Consider the following 21410-nt stretch of genomic DNA (forward strand, 5'->3'; position numbering starts at 1 on the left):
GGAGATCATTGTTGAAGATTAAGGCTTTCTTCAGTATTGTCAGAATGTACAGCATACGCATCTAATAAAAGCTTTCCTTTTAAGAATGAATTCTTAGCAAAATTAAGTATTTGAAAATCTCCTGTTTCTTATTCCTTGGTAGGCATTCAACTTCGCAAGGTAGAAGAACAACGTGAACAGGAGGCAAAACATGAACAAGTTGGAAATGATGTGGCAACCATTCTGTCCCGACGTATTGCAGTGGAGTACAGTGACTCTGAGGATGATTCTGAATTTGATGAAGTGGACTGGCTGGAATAATGTGACTGACTAACTTGTACAGTGTGGAGTTTGGTATTGGCATTCATTGTGGCACTCCATGGGAATGTATCCACATTTCATAGTTGGGGGATGTTTTTGTATTTGTAACACTATAACATTAACTAGGTCACTTGATAGCAGTTTCCTGAGATGGAGCATCATGCATAATTTTTGGTTCATTTCACCTTGCATCATTTTTTAAATACGAGCTAGGTGTTTTTGTCTAGGTTACAGTCCTGTGGAGAGATTTGTTTTGTATGTTTATAGAACAAAAACAAACCGCGAAGTATTAAAAATGGGACACTGTACAATCCTGCAGACCCTATTTTGAAAATCTTGTGCTTTGTCTGAGTGCACTGGACTTTGAGAGAAGAAATTTGTACCCAAAGTTGAAGGGCAGCTCTGATTTATCCTATAAAGCACATTAGAAATGCTATTTGTAAGCTAGGTCTTGCACTATAGTTGTTTCAGATGTGAAGAGACAACATACCCTTTTAGAAAACATTGCCTAAGTTAATACTGTTTAAACAAACCATATGCACTAATATTCCATCCTGAGTAAATGGACTGCCTGTAATAAATAGAAGTCATTGATACATTGTGGTGACTTGCCTTATTCCAATATTAATAATTTAAATAAGACTTCTTTTTGGTTGAATGTACTATTTTGCCTGCACATTAAGTGTTCATCTGTGAAAACTACTGATTAGAAGACACTGCATTACCTATTTAACTGCAAGTGATACAAAAATAACAGTTTTCCTGGCATTAACTGTACTTAATAAATCAAAATCTGTTTGAAATCTGCTTTAAGTGACTGCATTCATCTTAAATCCAGACACCATTCTGGTACTTTTTGTCATGTACTCATGGTTCTTGTTTTGTTAACCTCCCCATGTAATGATTCAGAAACTTCACTTCAAGTATAGTGGGTTGTTTTATTTTAGTGTGTTTTGCAGCAGCCCATATGAGCAGGGTCAACCAAAGTAAGGGGAGGCATCTCAATTTATTAAATCTGAAATTGAACCAGCTGCCTTTCTTGATGTCTGGAAGTAGCATTAAAGGAAGGAAAGTCTTTAATCTAAATAACTGCAACTTGTAAAATAAAATCAAATATGTACTCATTATATTTCAGTATTGCATCCAGTCATTACTGGATTTTCCAAAAAAGATTGCTGCTGAATTTTATTGACTTTTTAAAATTATTGTCATTTATAAAGTTCTTGCTGGGGCAGTCTGGGGGTTGGAATCCCAGGAAATTCCACTTGACCTTGCCTCTGCCTGGTTGCAAGACTGGCTACCAATTTGATTTGACTTTTATCTTCTCTATATTTATAATTCTTTTTATCTTCTACATAACTTCTGACAAGTTTGAAGAACGAGAAAAGTGCTGCATCTTTTCTAGCACAGTCCTCACTTGCTTTTTGATCAAATTCTTTAGTATTGTGTCCAAGTCTCATCTTAGGAGGGTAGTGACAGGATGGAACACATTATAAAAGCATATGAAGTTGACAGACAAAACTATGTGAACAAGAGCTGTATTCATCATGAAATTTTGTGCATAAATGTGCATCTTTCAGCTATTCCTGTTATTTTAGTCCTTTTATTTCTTCCAGGCAGTTTGCAGGGATTAAGAGCACCTTAGTGGAATTGTAAATTACGGTGAAAAAGTTCCAGTGAGGGAAAATTGTGTTTTTTAAGATGGGTTTTTGCCTTCCTCTGCCCCACCCCCACCCCTTAATTTTTCCTTAATCATTTCTGCCTCTTTTATTTGGCCTCCACATAATTGGCAGGCCAGTTGGGTTAGCATTGACCAGAAACTGAACCAGACCAGCATATAAATACTGTGACAAGCAAAGCAGATCAGAGGCTGGGAATTCTGCAGAGAATAACTGATTCCCCAAAGCCTGTCCACCTTCTGCAAGGGTCAAGTCAGGAGTCTCATGGAATACTCTCCACTTGCCTGGATCAGTGCAGCTCCAACAACACTCAAGAGCTCAACACCAACCAGGTCAAAGCAGCCAGCTTGATTGGCACCCTGTCCACTACCTTCAACATTCACTCCCTCCATCACCAATGCACAATGGCAAAACTATGTACAATCTACAAGATGCATTGCAGTAACTGACCAATGTTCTTTCGACAGCACTTTCCAAACTCGCAACCTCTACAACCAAAGAGGATAAGGGCAGCAGAAGCATGGGAACACCACCACCTGCAAGTCCTCCTCCAAGCCATATATCATCCTGACTTAGAACTATATCCACTGCTATATCCACTATTCCTTCACTGTTGCTGGGTCAAAATCCTGGAACTCCATTTCTAACAGCACTGTGGGTGTTGCTACACCCCAAGGAGTTCAGCAGTTCAAGAAGGTGGCTCATCACCACCTCAAGGGCAATTGGAGATGAGCAGTAAATGCTAATGGTGCTCACATTATATGAAAGATTTTTTTTAAAAATTCAACAAATTGCAGCCCTCTTGCTTTGGGCATGTACTGCCTCTGAAAATTTGCCCAGAACAAAGGCATAAATACAAGAGCCATCAACCAATAAGATAAAGCTTTTAGGAGAAGTTTCCTTACAAAAAGTGATGAGCATGGAACTTGTTGGAATTCTTGAAGCAGATAATGTTTGGTATATCAAATTTGTCGGGGGAGGATGTGCATGACAAGGAAGAAGAGATTAATCAGTGGGGGGAAGACACATGGAGTATAAACAGTGACAACCAGTTGGGCTGAATGACCAGTGACCAAGCTGTAGATTCTCTAATTTAATGGATAAAGATGCAGATACAGGTAAAAGCCACTTGTTTGCAGTCTTCACAATAATGGAACAACTTTTAGAATTCCATTCCCAAAGTACTGGTAAAAATTAAAGAATACTATTTAATAAAAGCTTTGATTTCAGTCACTGTAACTTAAAATCCTGTTTACGTGACATAATGAGTCTAATGTTTTAAAACTCTGTACCCTTGGACTCGTTCAACAGCACCACTAGTAAATATATAGCCAGTAAGTAATGCTATGCCTGTTAACTAGAACTCTGTAATATACTTAAGTGATTATAATTTGTTTCTGAAGCTCAGGTGTTGACTACAAATTCATAATCTCCTCTAATTGTCTGTGATTGTTAATGGATCCCAACTTGGCTGAAAATTACATTTTATGTAGAAATAATTGCATGGCGCAGCTGTGATTCAGTACTTGTACAAAGGGGAACTATCTAACGCTTTCAAATGCTCAGTATATAAAAAAAGTCTTAAATTGTTCTGGACTTAATTTAGCATGCTCAGCCAACAGTTATTGGTTTGTGTAATGACTTAGTACTTGTAATGGATGTGATTAATACAAAGAACGCAATTCAATAACCGGGAAAATGCAAAATACGTTTCAATGTTTCAAATAATTTGGCAGTCAGCTAATAGTCACATCAGCACAGGCAATCCTTATTTCCACATGTATGAAGTCATCAGAGAAATACTAGTGCTCTTCTGGGTTAGGAGAAGGGCAATTATACTTGGTAATTTTGTTTCTAGTGATGGTATAGTGGTATTGTCACTGGACAAGTAATTCAGAGACCCAGCGTAATGTCCTGGGGGCCTGGGTTCGAATCCCGCTACAGCAGATGGTGGAATTTTAATTCAATAAAAATCTGGAATTAAAAGTTGGCCATGAAGCGATTGCTGATTGTTGTAAAAACCCATCTGGTTCACAGTTCATTAATGTCCCTTTAGGGAAGAAACTCTGCTCTCCTTACCTGGCTTACATGTGACTCCAGGCCCACAGCAATGTGCTTGACTCTGAAATGCCCTCTGAAATGGCCAAGCAAGCTACTCAGATATATCAAACGGCTGCAATGTCTCAAAGGAATGAAACTGGACGGACCACTTGGCATCGACCTAGGCACCAGAAGCAACAACAGTAAACTCAGCCCTGTCAACCCTGCAAAGTCCTCCTTACTAACATATGGGGACTAGTGCCAAAACTGGGAGAGCTGTTTCACAGGCTAGTCAGGCAACAACCTGACATAGTCATCCTAACGGAATCATGTCCCAGACACCACCGTCACCATCTCTGCAGAGGTAGCAGCACAGTGGTATATAGCCAGGAGGGATTTGCCTGGGAGTCCAGACCCCATGAAATCTCATGGCATCAGGTCAAACTTGGGCAAAGAAACCTCCTGCTGATTACCATGTACTGCCCTCCCTCAGCTGATGAATCAATGCTCCTCCATGTTGAACACAACATGGAGGAAGCACTGAGGGTGGCAGGGACGTAGTATTTACTCTGGGCAGGGGACTTCAATGTCCATCACCAAGAGTGGCTCAGTAGCACCACTACTGACTCAGCTGGTCAAATCCTAAATGACATAGCTGCGAAACTGGGTCTGCAGCAGGTGGTGAGGGAACCAATATGAGGGGAAAACATACTTGACCTCATCCTCACCAACCTGCCTGCCACAGATGCATCTGTCCATGACAGTATCAGTAGAAGTGACCTGCGCACAGTCCTTGTGGAGACGAGGTCCCGCCTTCTCATTGAGGATACCTTCCATTGTGTTGTGTGGCAGTACCACCATGCTAAATGGCATAGATTTTGAACAGCAACAGCAGAATTGTACTCGAACACAATCTTAAATCTCATGGCCTGGCATTTCCCCTACTCTACCATTGCCATCAAGACAGGGGATCAACACTGGTTCAATGAAGAGTGCAGGAGGATATGCCAGGAGCAGCACCAGGCAAACCTAAAAATGAGATGTCAACCTGGTGAAGCTATAACACAGGACTACTTGCATGCTAAACAGCATAGAGTTAAGTGATCCTGCAACCAGCAGATCATATCTAAGCTCTGAAGTCCTGCCACATCCAGTCGTGAATGGTGGTGGGCAATTAAACAACTCACTGGGGGAGGAGGCTGCACAAATATTCCCATCTTCAATGATGTGGGAGCCCCCAGTGCTGAAGCATTTGCTACGATTGTGAGCCAGAAGTGCCAAGTGGATCATTCTCCAGAGGTCCCCAGCATCACAGATGCCAGTCTTCAGCCAATTCGATTCACTCCACATGATACCAAGAAACAGCTGAAGGCACTGGATATTTCAAAGGCTATGGGCCCTGACAATATTCCGGCAATAGTTCTGAAGACTTGCGGCCCAGAACTTGCTACGCCCCTAGCCAAGCTGTTCCAGTGCAGCTACAACACTGGCATTTACCAGGCTATGTGGAAAATAGTCCAGGTGTGCCCTATACAGGAAAGGTGGGACAAACCCAACCTGGCCAATCAATCTACTCTCAATCATCAATAAAGTAATAATGGAAGGAGTCATCAACAGTGCTATCAAGAGGCACTGGCTTAGCAATAACTGCTCACCGACACCCAGTTTGGGTTCTGCCAGGGCCACTCAGCTCCTGACCTCATTGGTTTAAACATGGACAAAAGAGCTGAACTCCTGAGGTGAGGTGAGGTGAGAGTAACTGCCCTTGACATCAAGGCAGCATTTGACTGAGTGCGGCATCAAGGAGTCCAAGCAAAACTGGAGGCAATGATAATCAGGGGGTAAACTCTCCGCTGGTTGGAGTCATACCTAGTACAAAGGAAGATGGTTGTGGTTGTTGGAGGTCAGTCATCTCAGCTCCAGGACATCACTGTAGGAGTTCCTCAGGGTGATGTCCTGGGCCTAACCATCTTCAGATGTTTCATCAATGACTTTTCTTCCAATATAAGGTCAGAAGTGGGGATATTCACTGATAATTACACAATGTTCAGCACCATTCGTGACTCCTCAGTTACTGAAGCAGTCCATGTCCAAATGCTGCTGGACAATACCTAGGCTTTGGCTGACAAGTGGCAAGTAACATTCGTGCCACACAAGTGCCAGGCTATGACCATCTCCAACAAGAGAGAATTTAACCATCACCCCTTGATGTTCAATGACATTACCATCACTGAATCCCCTTCTATCAACATTCTGGGAATTACCATTGGCCAGAAACTGAACTGGACTAGCCATATAAATACTATGGTTACAAGAACAGGTCAGAGGCTAGGAATCCTGTGATGAGTAACTCACCTCCTGACTCCCCAAAGTGTGTCTACCATCTACAAGCACAAGATGGTTAGGCCCAGGACACTGCTTTGAGGAACTCCTACAGTGATGTCCTGGAATACTCCCCACTTGCCTGGATAAGTGTAGCTCCCACAACACTCAAGAAGCTTGACACCACCCAGGAAAAAGCAGCCCGTTTGATTGGGACCACATCTACAAACATTCACTCCCTACACTACCAACGCACAGTAGCAGCAGTGTGTACTATCTACAAGATGCACTGCAGGAATTCACCAAAGCTCCTTACACAGCACCTTCCAAACCCACAACCACTACCATCCAGAAGGACAAGGCAGCAGATAGATGGGAACACCACCACCTGGAATTTTCCCTCCAAGTCGATCACCAACCTGACTTGGAAATATATCACCCACCGTTCCTTCACTGTTGCTGGGTCAAAATCCTGGAATCCCTTCCTAAATGCTCTGTGAGTGTACCTATACCACAGGGACTGCAGCAGTTCAAGAAGGCAGCTCAGCACCACCCTCTCTAGGGCAATTAGGGATAGGCAATAAATGCTGGCCTAGCCAGTGATGCCCAAATCCCATGAATGAATACCAAGATGATTTTTTTTAGTCAGTTCATTGCTGAAGCTGAACATGTGTTGTATTATTCATACATAGGCAATGTCCTCAATCTGGCATGGTGTTAGCATTACTTGTACCAACATCAGAATGTTGGGGGTTCAAACAATAGTTAAGAACTTGAGCACATCATATCGGCTGATGCCAAACACACTGCATTGTTGGAGATATTTCAGACTGAAGTTATGTCAGAGAAAAGACCCTGTCACTTTATTCAAATGAAGACAAGGATTCTCTCCAGTTGTCCTGGGCAGCATTTATTCCTCGAGCAACTCCATCAAAATATTAACCTCTTATTTATCTAATTTGACGTTTAATATAGACATTTACCTACATAACTGTATCAACAAGACTTCCAAAGTAATTCATTGAATGTGAAACATTGAGTATCCTAAAGGTGGAAATGGCACCATGTAAAAGCCAGTTCTCTCATTTTTTTCTTTAGCCATCTTTACTGCTTTTGCATCTAAAAAAGGTCTGTGTACCTAAAGCATGTAAATATAATGCGAATATTACATTTGAACAAATCCAAAATTACATATTCACAAAAAAGTCCTTCCATAGCTATGTTTTTAAGCGTGCCAAGCGGAGAACTTGCTCCACTTTGTTCGTCATAAAGTTTATTTGTAAGTGTGCAAAGATATATAGAAACTGGGGCGGGGGAAAAGTAAAAAGCTTGCAGATAAATGTACACCACCTTCATCAGAACTTTTCCCTAAGGGTTTCTCTAACTGAGCCTCAGATTTGTCTATTGTTTTATTTGTTTTCAAGTGGGCTTGTGAATATCTACAGGCCTCTGTGCATCCATGATCTCCTAATGATATTAAACTTCCCCAGTGCCCGGTCTTGCTTTTGATTTCTGTCCCCCTAACACTCCTTCAAATAGCAATGGTTTTACAAATGAAGATATAAGTAGAAACCTTTCTCTAATTGTTCAGTCATTGCACTGCACTTCATTTTCCAGTGGTTGTGTAATCAATGTCAATCATCAATCCTGTTGCAATGCTCTCATTTATAGTGAAGTGATAGGCACATCATGTATTGTGGACTTCGTTCATTCCAGGTTTCAAACTCCTTTATTATTTTCAATTTTCTCCCCCATGGGCCTCCTTTTCTCTGTTTAGTATTCACTATTATCCCAAGGAGCCTTTTATTTTTTTAATCATTCCCCAATCCATGTTTTCCATCTAATTTGTTCAGCACGAATGGATAAACATCATCTCCCCAGCTTGTGCATTGTTTATGCTTGACATCAATTATATTCCTTTACTGACCATCTAATGTCAAAAGCATTTGCAGCAGGTCTCTGTTTCTAAGCCCAGCTATAGAAAAATTGATGAGCAAATACTCAAAAACATACCATGGAGTTCCATATCCAGAGAAGAAAGAAACACAAACTCACAGAAAAAGCTTTCAAGGGCTTCAATCTGAATGATTTTATCTCAAAGATCATAACTGAACATATATCACAGTATTCCATCAGAAACCTCAAGTTAATTTCTCATTGTAGTAATATTTTGTTGCTAAATATTCCTGAAGCATTTGCATTTTTCTCATGAGCACTCTTTTAGTTTAGAAATGCAATCACCAATACATGTCCTACCTGGCTTGCTATAGTCATGTGACCTCTACCATGAGGTATCCCATGCAGGCAGCCATGGTATATTCAGTTCAATAAAGACACTGCACTAGAAAGACTGTAATCTTTAAGCTTGTGACATGATGTCAGGAATGGAGCTGCGATTGAGTTTTGAAAACCTGGAAAAGCTTCAGAGAAACCACAATGATTGAAAAAGGAACATAGAAATGTTCAAACCTGCTAAAAGCTGCTGAAAAAGCCACTGATGAGGAAAAGCAAACACAAACCAAAGGCTACAAGTAAGATACTGGGTGAGTCAAAATGGCAGTAAATTTTCCTTTCCCTACTCCTGCCGAAATGAAAGATGATATGTGATAGAACTGGCAGTTTTTCCACTCGGAATGGCAAAACTACAAGATTGCAACAGATTTAACTAACAAGCTGGAACTGGTATGAGAAGCAACACTTTTAACGTTGCTGGGGAGAAACTGCTACAAATTGTATTTCACTGAAATCTACCTGACGAACAAAGGAAACAGACAACAGAGATTTTAAAAGCCTTGAAGGCACACTTTAGACCCCAAGTGAACGTAACTTATGAAGGGTATGTATTTAACATTAGGGCGCAAGGTATAAATGAGTCCATTGATCAGTATGTAACTGCAGTAACACAGCTCACAGAATCATGTGAATTTGGGCAACCAAAAGATGATCTCATTAAAGCTAAAATTGCCTTAGGCATAAGACATCCTAAAATGAGAGCACGTCTACTGAGAGAGGAGAAACTTACTTTCAAGAAAGTGACAGATGTGTGCAGAATCATGGAGGTTGTAAAATGTCAGCTAGAACACATGAATGGCAGAACAGACAAGGAGATACATAATGCTGAGAGATATTCCAGGCTGAAAGAGCAGAACAGTCATGAAGGGAAGGATACTGTTACTGCGGAGGACATCATGCAAAGGAAAAGAAGGTCTGTCCAGTGTGGGGAAAGCAGTGTTTTAACTGCAAGAAGCCGAGTCATTTTTGGCTAGAAAGAAGCAAAACAAATCTGCACGGATGACTACTGGAGAGATATCAGCAGAAGAGTCTGATGGAAACATTATACACAATACAACAGGTTGGTTCCATCAAGTCTCTTTGTAAGAAATATTTTGTGACTGTTACAATGATGACTGCGGCATTACGTAAACAAGATGTGTCAGGTAGACACCAGTACATCGTGCAACATCATGACCCTCACAGACTTGTGCAAAGTGGCTCAACATGATGATCCAAAAATGAAGCCCTTGAAAGTAAGTTTGAGGCTCTATGACGGCACGATATTCAAACCCAGAGGACAAATTAGTCTCAGAGCCCAATGCAAAGGCAAGAATGAAGATCTGGAGTTCCAGATCATAGATGGTAAGCAAAAGCCACTCGTGTCAGCTGGAGCAAATCTGAAGCTTGGACTGGTAACCCTAAACATGCCAACAGAGAGTCACAACGTGCCATGGCACACACAATCATTAACTGCTGAACAGATCTTAGAGAAGTACAAAGATCTCTTTACAGGGTTGGGATGTCTACCAGGAGAATATCATTTCAAAGTAGATGAGAGTGTAAGCCCAATTCGGCATCAGCCGAGAAGAGTTCCAACTGCCCTCAACTCGAGCCTAAAGGACAAGATAGAAGAATTGGAAAAGAAGGAAATAATCAAGAAAGTGACAACTTCCACAGACCGGATTAGCAGCATGGTAGCAGTGAAACAACCTGGAAAGCACAATTATGCTTAGGCCCAAAGGATCTAAATAAAACGCTGAAAGGATCTCACTACCCCATGCCAACGATCAAAGGAATTTTGCCAGAACTTGCCAAGGCAAAGATCTTGATTTCTCTAGATGCAAAGGATGGTTACTGGCAAGTGAAGCTGGATGAAAGCAGTAGCTTTCTAACTACATTCTGGGCCCCGTTCAGGAAATACAGATGGTTGCGCATGCTGTTTGGCATTTCCACAGCTCCAGAAGAGTATCAACACAGACAGAGTGAGATGGTCAGTGATCTTCCTGGAGTGAAAGCCATAGTGGATGATTTACTAGTCTATGGATATGGGGACACAATGGAAGAAGCCAGAGCTGACCATGATCAGAATTTAATACAACTGCTAGAGAGAGCTCGCCAGATGAACCTGAAGCTCAGCAAGAAAAAAATTGCAATTGAAGATGCCTGAAGTCAAGTACACCGGTCATGTATTGATAGCAAAAGGTCTTTGCCCGGAACCTGACAAGGTGAGAGCTGTAGCAGCAATGCAGAAGTAAATGATATCAATAATGAAGTCACCTTGCAGTGTGACACCGGTGAGATGGGTCTTGGAGCATCCCTAATGCAGCAAGGACAACCAGTCACATTTGCTTTCAGGGTGTTAACGCAAACTGAACGACACTACGCTCAGATCAAGAAGGAGTGCTCGACTATTGTTTTTGCCTGTGAGCATTTTCATCAACACCTGCTTGGGACAGACAAAGTAACAATGGAGTCTGACCACAAGCCACTTCAAAGCACTTTTTTAAAACCGCTACTATCTGCTCCAAAACGTCTGCAAAGAACGTTACTTCATTTACAGAGATATCATCCGGACATGACAGACAATCAAGGGAAACACATGTATGTCGCTGACATGCTGTCAAGAGCAGCAATCCCCATGAAGAAAGTTGAAGCCGTTACAACAGAATGAACCTTCCAGATTCAACATGAAGCAGCAGCTCGACATGCTCCAGAAGTCATCAACCCAGTAGAGGCATTGAATCTAACAGACAAGCACCTTGCTTCAAATCAAGTGAACTACCAACAAGACGCAACACTCTACGTGCTGCAAGAAGTAATGATGCAAGGATAGTGTGAGAGCATCAAGGAAACACCTGTAGTCACAAGCGCACTTTGGACATACCGAGATGAATTGACAGCTCATGGTGGCTTCTTGTATAAAGGAAACTGAGCCATCATCCCTAAGGAGACAAGAGGATAGTCAGGGGGGGAGGCAGAAATGTGAAGTTGAGGTTAAAATTAGATCAGCCATGATCTTATTGAAGGGTGGAGCAGGCTCAAGGGGCCGAGTGGCCTACTCCTGCTTCTAATTTGTATGTTCATTTGTATGCATAAAGCACATCCATGCAAGCCATCAAGGAATTGAAGTCTGAGAAAGGCAAGAGAAGTGCTCTACTGGCCAAACATGAGCAATGAAATTAAAGACCACATAGCAGCGTGGTGCTTGTGACGAGAACCAAGCTAAACAAGCCTGGGCTGGAGAGTTTTAGTTATGAGGAGATATTGGATAGACTGGGGTTATTTTCCCTGGAGCAGAGGAGATTCAGGGAGGACATGATTGAGGTGTATAAAATCATGAGGGGCATAGATAAGAGAGACAGGAAGGAACTTTTCCCCTTGGTGGAGGGATCAATAACCAGGGGGCATAGATTGAAGGTAAGGGGCTGGAGGTTTAGAGGGGATGTGAGGAAGAATTTTTTAACACAGAGGGTGGTGGGAACCTGGAACTCACTGCCTGAAAGGGTGGTAGAGGCAGAAACCCTCAAAACATTTAAGAAGTATTTGGATGTGCACTTGTGATGCCATGGCATACAAGGCTGTGGGCCTAGTGCTGGAAAATAGGATTAGAATAGTTAGGTACTTGTTTGACTGGCGTGGACTATGACTGTAAAAGCTAGAGAGCCGTTGATGATGCATGACATGCCTGACAAACCATGGATGAAACTGGGTGTAGATCTCTCCTCTTAGGCAGGAATGGATTATCTTGACACTATAGGTTATTATTCTGAATACCGGGAGGTGGACCAGCCAACTTCAACAGGAGAGATAGTAGAATGATTGAAAGCACACTTTAGTCATTATGGCATTCCAGACATTGTGATGATTGACAATGGCCCTCAGTTCACAAGTGAAGAATTTAGCCACTTCACAAAGGATTGTGAAATTCAATGCCACACATCATCTCCGCACTATCCCCAGTCAAATGGAAAGGCTCAGGCGGCAGTGAAAATCGCCAAATGAATCATCAAGAAATCAAGTAAACCTAGCACAAACATATAAAAGGCAATCCTCGAGTGGAGAAACATACCGACTGAAGGCATGGAAGTATTCAAGTCCAAAGACATCCAAGCTGCTCTTCCAATAGCAAAAAAGTTACCAAAACCAGAAGTAACAAGTGTGAGTGAAAAAATAAAGGTGAAAGCCAAATTTCATTTTGACAAGACTGCCAAACCATTGCCAGAGCTGAGCATTAGAGACCCAATCAGGGTACAAATCTTCAATGCTCCCACCAGGAGTCAGCCCACATGGCAATTGGGGACAAGCGGAGAGAAGTTGTCACCTCGATCGTACGTGGTGGAAGTGAATGACCAAAGATACTGGCACAACCGCACGCATATATGAACACATAGAGAAGCTATTCCTTCACTGTAGTCGGCCAGTCAAGAAGACGGGATCTCACCAGCTACACAGAATACAGAACGACAATCATTCCCAGAGGTCTTCCAGCCAACAACAACAGAAATGAAACAACAACAATAGTTGCCACAGCAACAAGTGCCATGGGAACGACGCTCTCCAGAGAAGGAACATCACCCAGATGAGCAGCCAATGACAATGCACACACATACCATTCAGAGATCTGTACAATTTAACAACTGTGTGTGCAATGCATGTGCAGTGACTAACAAGAATAATGAATAGTTTGGCCCAAAATTTGCTGCACCCCTAGCCAAGCTGTTCCAATACAGCTACAATACTGGTATGTCCTGTAAATAAAAAGCAGGACAAATCCAACCCGGCCAATTACCACCCCATTAGTCTACTCTCCATCATCAGTAAAGTGATGGAAGGGGTTATCAACAGTGCTATCAAATGGCACTTGCTTAGCGTTGACCTGCTCACTGATGCCCAGTTTGGGTTCTGCCGGAGCCACTTGACTTCTGACCTCATTACAGCCTTAGTTTAAACATGGACAAAAAAGACGAAGTCCAGAGGTGAGCGATGATTAGATTCTCTCTTGTTGGAGATAGTCATTGCCTTGCACCTGTGTGGCACAAATGTTACTTGCCACTTATCAGGCCAAGAACGAATGTTGTCCAGATCTTGCTGCATTTGGACATGGACTGCTTCAGTATCTGAGGAGACATGAGTGGTGCTGCACATTGTGCAATCATCAGTGAACATCTCCACTTCTGATGTTATAATGGAGGAAAGGTCATTGATGAAGCAGTTGAAGATGCCTAGGACATTACCCTGAAGAACTCCAGCAGTGATGTCCTGGGAATGAGAAGATTGATTTCCAATAACCACAACCATCTTCATTTGTTGTAGGCCTGACTCCAACCATTGGAGATTTTCCCCCTACCGATTCCCATTGACTACAGTTTTGTTGGGGCTCCTTGACGCCACATTCAATCAAATGCTGCCTTGATGTCAAGGGCAGTCACTCTCACCTCACCTCTGAAGCTCAGCTCTTCTGTCCATGTTTGTGTTCCAGGGGAACCCAAACTGAGTGTCAGTGAGCAGGTTATTGTTGAGTCAGTGCCGCTTTATAGCACTATTGATGACACTTTCCATCACTTTGCAATCCACCTGTTGCAGATGCATCTGTCCATGACAGTATCGGTAGGAGTGAGCACCACACAGTCCTTACAGAGACAAAGTCCCATCTTCACATTGGAGATACCCTCCATCAGGCTTTGTGGTACTACCACCTTGGGGTTTTAATCTACATGTAGACTGCAAAAATCAGATGGGCAAAGGTAGCCTGGGTCAACCGTTCATAGAATGTTTTCAGGATAATTTCTTAGAACAGCATGTCCTGGAGTCAACCAGAGAGCAGGCTGTATTAGACCTGGTATTGAGCAACGAGATAGGATTAGTTGATAACCTCATAGTAAAGACATTCCTAGGTAGCAGCGATCATAATATGATTGAATGTTATATCCATTTTTAGGGAGAAACAAGTGTGTCCTAGACTAGTATTTTAAACTTAAATAAGGGCAATTATGAGGGCATGAAAGCAGAGCTAGCTAAAGCGAACTGGCAAATGAGGTTAAGAAATAGGTCAATAGAGGTTCAGTGGCAGACATTTAAAGGGATTTTTCGGAATACACAGAATATAAACATTCCAATGAGAGTTAAAAATTCCAAGGGGAGGGCCCACCATCTGTGGTTAAATAAAAAAGTTAAAGACAGTATCAAACTTAAAGGAAAAGCATATAATTATGCAAAGACGAGTGGCAGGTCAGAAGATTGGAAAGAATATAAAGAATGGCAAAAAATGACAAAAATATTAATAAGGAGGGAAAAATTAGAGTATGGGAGAAAACTAGCAAGTAATATAAAGACAGGTAGTAAGAGTTTCTATAAATATTTAAATAAGAAAAGAGTTAACAAAGTGAGCGTTGGTCCTATAGAGAGTGAATCTGGGGAATGGATAATGGAAAGTAGGGAGATGTCAGATGAATTAAATAAGCATTTTGCTTCGGTCTTCACAATGGAGGACACAAGTAACATCCTGGAAGTAGCTGTAAATCAGGAAATGGAAGGGAGGGAGGAACTTGCGAAAATTACAATCACCAGGGAAGTGATATTGAGCAAATTGTTGGGCTGTGGGCTGACAAATCCCCAGGTCCAGATGGACTTCACCCTAAGGTCTTGAAAGAAGTGGCTAATGAGATAGTTGATGCTTTGGTTTTAATTTTCCAAAATTCCCTAGATTTGGGGAAAGTTCCATTCGATGGAAAATAGCAAATATAACTCCTTTATTCAAAAAGAGAGGGAGACAGAAAGCAGGAAACTATAGGCCAGCTAGACTAACATCTGTCATAGGGAAACTGTTAGAAGCTATTGTTAAAGATGTTACAGCAGGGCATTTAGAAAAATTCAAGGCCATCAGGCAGAGTCAATGTGGTTTTGTGAAAAGGAAATAATGTTTAACCAATTTATTGGTGTCCTTTGAAGGAGTCACATGTGCTGTGGATAAATGGGAACCAGTGGATGCATTGTACTTAGATTTCCAGAAGGCATTTGATGAAGTGTCACATCAAAGATTATTGCAGAAAATAAAAGCTCATGGTGTAGGAGGTAACATACTGGCATGGTTAGAAGATTGGCCGGCTAACAGGAAGCAGATAGTTGGCATAAATGGGCTCTTCCCTCTCCCCACAGACGCTAACAGACCTGCTGAGTTTTTCCAGTATTTTCAATTTTTTGTTTGTTGTAATATAAATGAGTCTTTTTCTGGTTGGCAGGATGTGACGAGTGGTGTGCCACAGGGATCAGTGTTGGGGCTTCAACTTTTTACAATTTATATAAATGAATTGGATGAAGGGACCGAAGGGATGGTGGCTAAATTTGCTACAGACACAAAGATAAGAAAGTAAATTGTGAAGAGGACATAAGGAGACTACAAAGTGACATAGATAGTTTAAGAGAGTGGGCAAAGATCTGACAAATGGAGAATAATCTTGGGCAAATGTGAAATTGTTCATTTTGGCAGGAAGGATAAAAAGAAGCTTATTATCTAAATGGTGAGAGATTGCAAAGCTCTGAGATTCAGAGGGATCTGGGTGTTCTGGTGCATGAATCACAAAAGGCGAATGTGCAGATTAATTAGGAAAGCTAATAGGTTGTCTCGTTTATTGTGAGGGGAATTGATTACAAAAGTAGAGAGGTTATGCTTCAGTTGTACAGGGCATTGCTGAGACCACATGACCACATCTGGAGTATTGTGTACAGTACTGGTCTCCTTATTTAAGGAAAGATGTAAATGCATTAGAGCAGTTCAGAGAAGGTTTACCAGATTAATACCAGGAATGGACAGGTTGTCTTATGAGGAAAGGTGGGACCTAACCCTTGTATCCACTGGAATTTAGAAGAGTAAGAGGCGACTTGATTGAAACCTTTAAGATCCTGAGGGGTCTTGACAGGGTAGATGTGGAGATGTTTCCTGTTGTGGGAGAATCTACAACTAGGGCTCACTGCTGAAAAATTACGGGTCACTCAGTTAAGACAGAGATGAAGAGAATATTTTTTTCTCTGAGGGTTGGGAGTTTTTGGAACTCTCTTCCTCAAAAGGCAGTGGAAGCAGAGTCTTCGAATATTTTTAAGGCAGAGCTGGATAGATTCTTGGTTAACAAGGCGGTGAAAGGTTATTGGGGGTAGGCAGGAATGTGGGGTTGTGTTTGCAGTAAGATCAGTCATAATCTTATTGGTTTCGGAGCAGGCTCGAGGGGCTGAGCGGCCTATTCCTGCTCCTAAATCGTACATTCGTATGTGTTAAATGGGGTGGATTTTGAATAGACCTGGCAACTCAAGACAGTGCAACTATGAGGCGCTGTGGATCATCAACAGCAGCAGTACTGTATTCAACTACAATCTGTAACCTCATGGCCTGACATATTCCCCACTCTTGGTTCAACAAAGAGTGCAAGGGGGCATGCCGGGAGCAGCACTGGCTTACCAACAAATGAGGTGTCAACCTCGTGAAATTACAGCACAGGACTTCTTGCAAGACAAACAGCATAGAGTAGTGTCTTTGGCCCAACCATCTTCAGCTGTTTCATCAGTGACCTTCCCTCCATCATAAGGTCAGAAGTGGGGATGTTCATGGATGATTGTACAATGTTCAGCACCATTCACGACTGCTCAGATACATTCAGATCAGCTATGATCTTACTGAATGGCAGAGCAGGCTCGAGGGGCTGAGTGCCTACTCCTGCTCCTAATTCGTATGCCTGTAAGGTATGATTCAGTGAGTAGGGTTATGTCAGGCTGTTGCTTGACCAGTCAGTGGGACAGCTTTCCCAATTGTGGCACAAACTCCCAGTTGTTAGTCATGAGATAATGGAGGATGGAGGAATTATGGGCCACCTGCCTTGCAATATTAGACCTCAAGTAAGTCGCTCGAAGTGAGGGGGAATGGAAGGTTGGGGGGGGTGGGGGGGGGGGTGTTTGCCGTGGGGAGGTGTTGATCACAGGGTAGCAATGAGTAACAGGAAGGCTGTGATGCTGGGACAAGCACATCTGCACCTCCCAAATTCACATTGCCTTTCAGTAGCAGGGCTACAACAGCTGCTCAAAATCCTGAAAAGGGTAGTTCTAGCACCTTCCTTGCTTTCACAGACCAATTTTTGCAAGTGGATCCAAAATAAATATTCTACCCCTCATTTACTTGAGTTTAATGCCTATTTTAGGCAGTCACCAGCGACACCTGAAAATTGACGTGACCAAATTTCAGGTAGAAAGATTTCAAGGCATCCTTAGGGTTGTTGCTCCCTGAGATTTCTAAAAAGGTTCATTTCTCCCCACCAAAATTGATATCAATGGGAATCAGGGGGAAAGTTCTCCATTGGTTGGAGTCAGACCCAGCACAAAGGAAGATGGTTGTGGTTGTTGGAGGTTAATCATCTCAGCCCCAGAGCATCACCACAGGAGTTCCTCAGGTAGTGTCCAAGGCCCAACTGTCCTCGGCTGTTTCATCAATTGTCCTTCCCTTCAAAAGAAGTGGGGATGTTCACTGATGATTGCACAATATTGAGTACGATTTGGGACTCCTCAGATATTGAAGCAGTCCACGTCCATATGCAGCAAGACCTGGACAACATTCAGACTTGGACTGATAAGTGGCAAGTAACATACGCACCACACAATTTCCAGGCAATGGCCATCTCCAATAGAAGAGAATCTAACTATCTCCCCTTGACGTTCAGTGGCATTGCCATTGTTGAAAACTCCACCATTACCATTGACCAGAAATTGAACTGGACTAGCCATATTATTTATTACTGTGGCTACAAGAGCAGTTCAGAGGCTGGGAATTCTGCAGCATTTAGCTTACTCCTGACTCCCCAAAGCCTGTCCACCATCTATGAGGCACAAGTCAGGAGTGTGTTGCAACAGTCTACTTGTTTGAATGAATGCAGTGACAACAACACAAGAAGTTTGACACCATCCAGGTTAAAGCAGCCCACTTGATCAGCACCCTGTCCACCAGCTGAAGCACAGTGGAAGCAGTGTCTTCCATCTACAAAATGCAATGCAGCAACTTGCCAAGTCTCCTTTGGCAGCATCTTCCAAACCAGTGGCTTCCACCACCTAGGAGAATGAGGACAGCTGATGCACCCCCTCCAATTCTAACACCATCCTAACTTGGAAATATATCACCGTTCCTTCTCAGAATTCTGGAACCCCCTTCCTAACAGCACTGTGGGTGTACCTACACCACATGGGCTGTGGCAGTTCAAGAAGGCAGCTCACCACCACCTTCTCAAGGGCAATTTGGGATGGGCAATCAATGATGGTTTTACCAGTGATGCTCATATCATGAATAAATTTTTAAAAAGCTTTATTTTTTACGCATTTAATTCTCAAATTAAAACTTCTCTTTTGCACTAATTCCTGTAGCAAGCAATCTGTGATACACCTGCTGGCCAGAATGTTGGTGACCGTATCCTAGACAGGCATTTATCAAAACTTATAATGAACTAACGTTGAAATACTTAAGAAAGAAAAACAGATCTGCCCATTAGTTGCAAAACCTTTTTACGTAGTCTGGCTTTAAATAATAGCAGCAAGACAACTCAGGTGAGTATTATGTCACCCCTAGGTTTAGTAGCAATGACTCCTTTCACTTTGTCTAACAAACAATGGTACGTGGTGTGAATGGTTCTCTTTTGGGTTATCCTAAGCATTTCTTAGCTTGATCAGATAACATATGAACATACAAAGTAGAAGCAGAAGTAGGCCATTCAGCCCCTCGATCCTACTCCGCCATTCAATAAGATCATGGCTGATCTGTTTGTGTTTCAAGTTCCACATTCCCATCTACCCCCAATAACCTTTGATTCCCTTGCCTATTAAGAATCTATCTACGTCCATGTTAAAAATATTCAGTGACTCCGCCTTCACCGTCTTCTGAGGCAGAGAGTTCCAAAGTTGCACAACCCTCTGAGAGAAAAAAATTTCTCCTCATCTCTGTCCAAAAGGGGCAACCCCTAACTTTAAAACAGTTCTCCCTAGTTCTGGACTCACCCACAAGAGGAAACATCCTTTCCATTTCCACCTTGTCAATACCATTCAGGATTTTATATACTTCAATCAAATCATGCCTCGCTCTTCTAAACACCAGTGGAAGCAAATCCAATCTATTCAACCTTTTCTCATAAGACAACCCACTTGTTCTGGGTATCAATCTAGTAAACCTCCTCTGAACCGTCTCCAACACATTTACACCCTTCTTTAAATAATGAGAGTATATCTGGACTTCCAGAAGGCCTTTGATAAGGGGCCGCACAAAAGATTAATACACAAGATAAGATCACACGAAGTTAGAGGTAATATATTAGCTTGGATAGAGGATTGGCTAACCAACAGAAAGCAGAGAGTCTGGATAAATGGGTCTTTTTCTGGATGGCAAGCTGTAACTAGTGGGGTGCCACAGGGTTCATTCCTTGAGCCCTACTATTTACAATCTATATTAATGACTTGGATTCAGGGATAGAAGGTACTTTAGCTAAATTTGCAGATGACACCAAAATAGGTGGGAAAGTAAGTTGCAATGAAGAAATAAGAAATTTACAAGTGGATATGGACAGGTTAGGTGAATGGGCCAAAATTTGGCAGGTGGAGTTTAACATGGATAAGTGTGAGGTTATCCATTTTGGTCGGAAGAATAAAAAGGCGACTTATTATTTAAATGGAGAGAAACTTCAGGCTGCTTCAGTGCAGAGGGATCTGGGTGTCCTCGTGCATGAATTGCTGAAAGCTAGAATACAGGTACAGCAGGTAATAAGGAAGGCAAATGGAATTTTGGCATTTATTGCTGAAGGAATAGAGTATAAAAATAGGGAAGTGTTGTTGCAACTGTACAAGGCATTGGTGAGACCGCACCTGGAGTACTGTGCGCAGTTTTGGTCCCCTTACTTGAGGAAGGATGTAGTTGCACTGGAGGCGGTTCAGAGGAGGTTCATTAGATTGATTCCAGAGATGCAGGGCTTGTCTTATGAGGAGAGATTGAGCAGTTTAGGCCTATACTCCTAGAGTTTAGAAGAATGAGAGGAGATCTAATTGAGATATATAAGATGCTAAAGGGGATAGACAAAGTAAACATGGAGCAGATGTTTCCCTTTGTGGTGCATTCTAGAACGAGAGGCCATAGTTTTAGGCTAAGGGGTGGTAGATTTAAATCAGAGATGAGAGGGAATTACTTTTCTCAAAGGGTCGTGAATCTGTGGAATTCACTACTTCAGAGTGAAGTGGATGCTGGGATGCTGAATAAATTTAAGGATGAGATAGACAGATTTTTAAGTAGTAACGGGTTGAAAGGTTATGGGGACAGGGCAGGAAATTGGAGTTGAGGCCAAAATGAGATCAGCCATGATTGTAATGAATGGCAGGGCAGGCTCGAGGGGCTGAATTGCCTACTCCTGCTCCTAGTTCTTATATTCTTATGAGACCAAAACTGCACATAGTATTCAAGATATGGTCTCACCAATGCCCTGTATAACTGAAACTTAATTAAATCTGGAAAAAAACCTCTATGTAAGAACAGAAAATTCTGGGAATACTCTGCAAGTCAGGCAGCATCTGTGGAGAGAAACAGAGTTAATGTTTCAGCTTGAAGACTGGAGAAAAGCCTGTATGTAACTAGTTCTGACCACTGATGGGATCATAGATGTGAATTGTGAAAGATCCTTTATCCTTACGATGCTGGCTTGAAGGATCCATGGTTCTCAGTGTGAGAATGGATGCTCTGTTAATATTTTGAGTGAATATTGTGTTATTCTGTAAAGAAGGCTGGGTGTCTGT

General features: G+C 42.1%; 1 protein-coding gene across 3 annotated transcripts in view; it reads left to right on the forward strand.

Annotated features, from left to right (window-relative positions):
• Nucleotides 1–1103, forward strand: part of wasf1 (WASP family member 1) — a 141458-nt gene extending 140355 nt beyond the window's left edge. For all 3 annotated transcript variants that reach the window (XM_041188939.1, XM_041188940.1, XM_041188941.1), the window contains one exon: nucleotides 143–1103. In XM_041188939.1, coding sequence (XP_041044873.1) covers nucleotides 143–300 — 158 coding nt within the window. In that variant the 3' untranslated portion in view covers nucleotides 301–1103. The remainder of the gene's footprint in view (nucleotides 1–142) is intronic.
• The last annotated feature ends 20307 nt before the right edge of the window (nucleotides 1104–21410 follow it).

The sequence above is a fragment of the Carcharodon carcharias genome, chromosome 5 (assembly GCF_017639515.1).
Source record: "Carcharodon carcharias isolate sCarCar2 chromosome 5, sCarCar2.pri, whole genome shotgun sequence".
NCBI classification, from domain to species: domain Eukaryota; kingdom Metazoa; phylum Chordata; class Chondrichthyes; order Lamniformes; family Lamnidae; genus Carcharodon; species Carcharodon carcharias.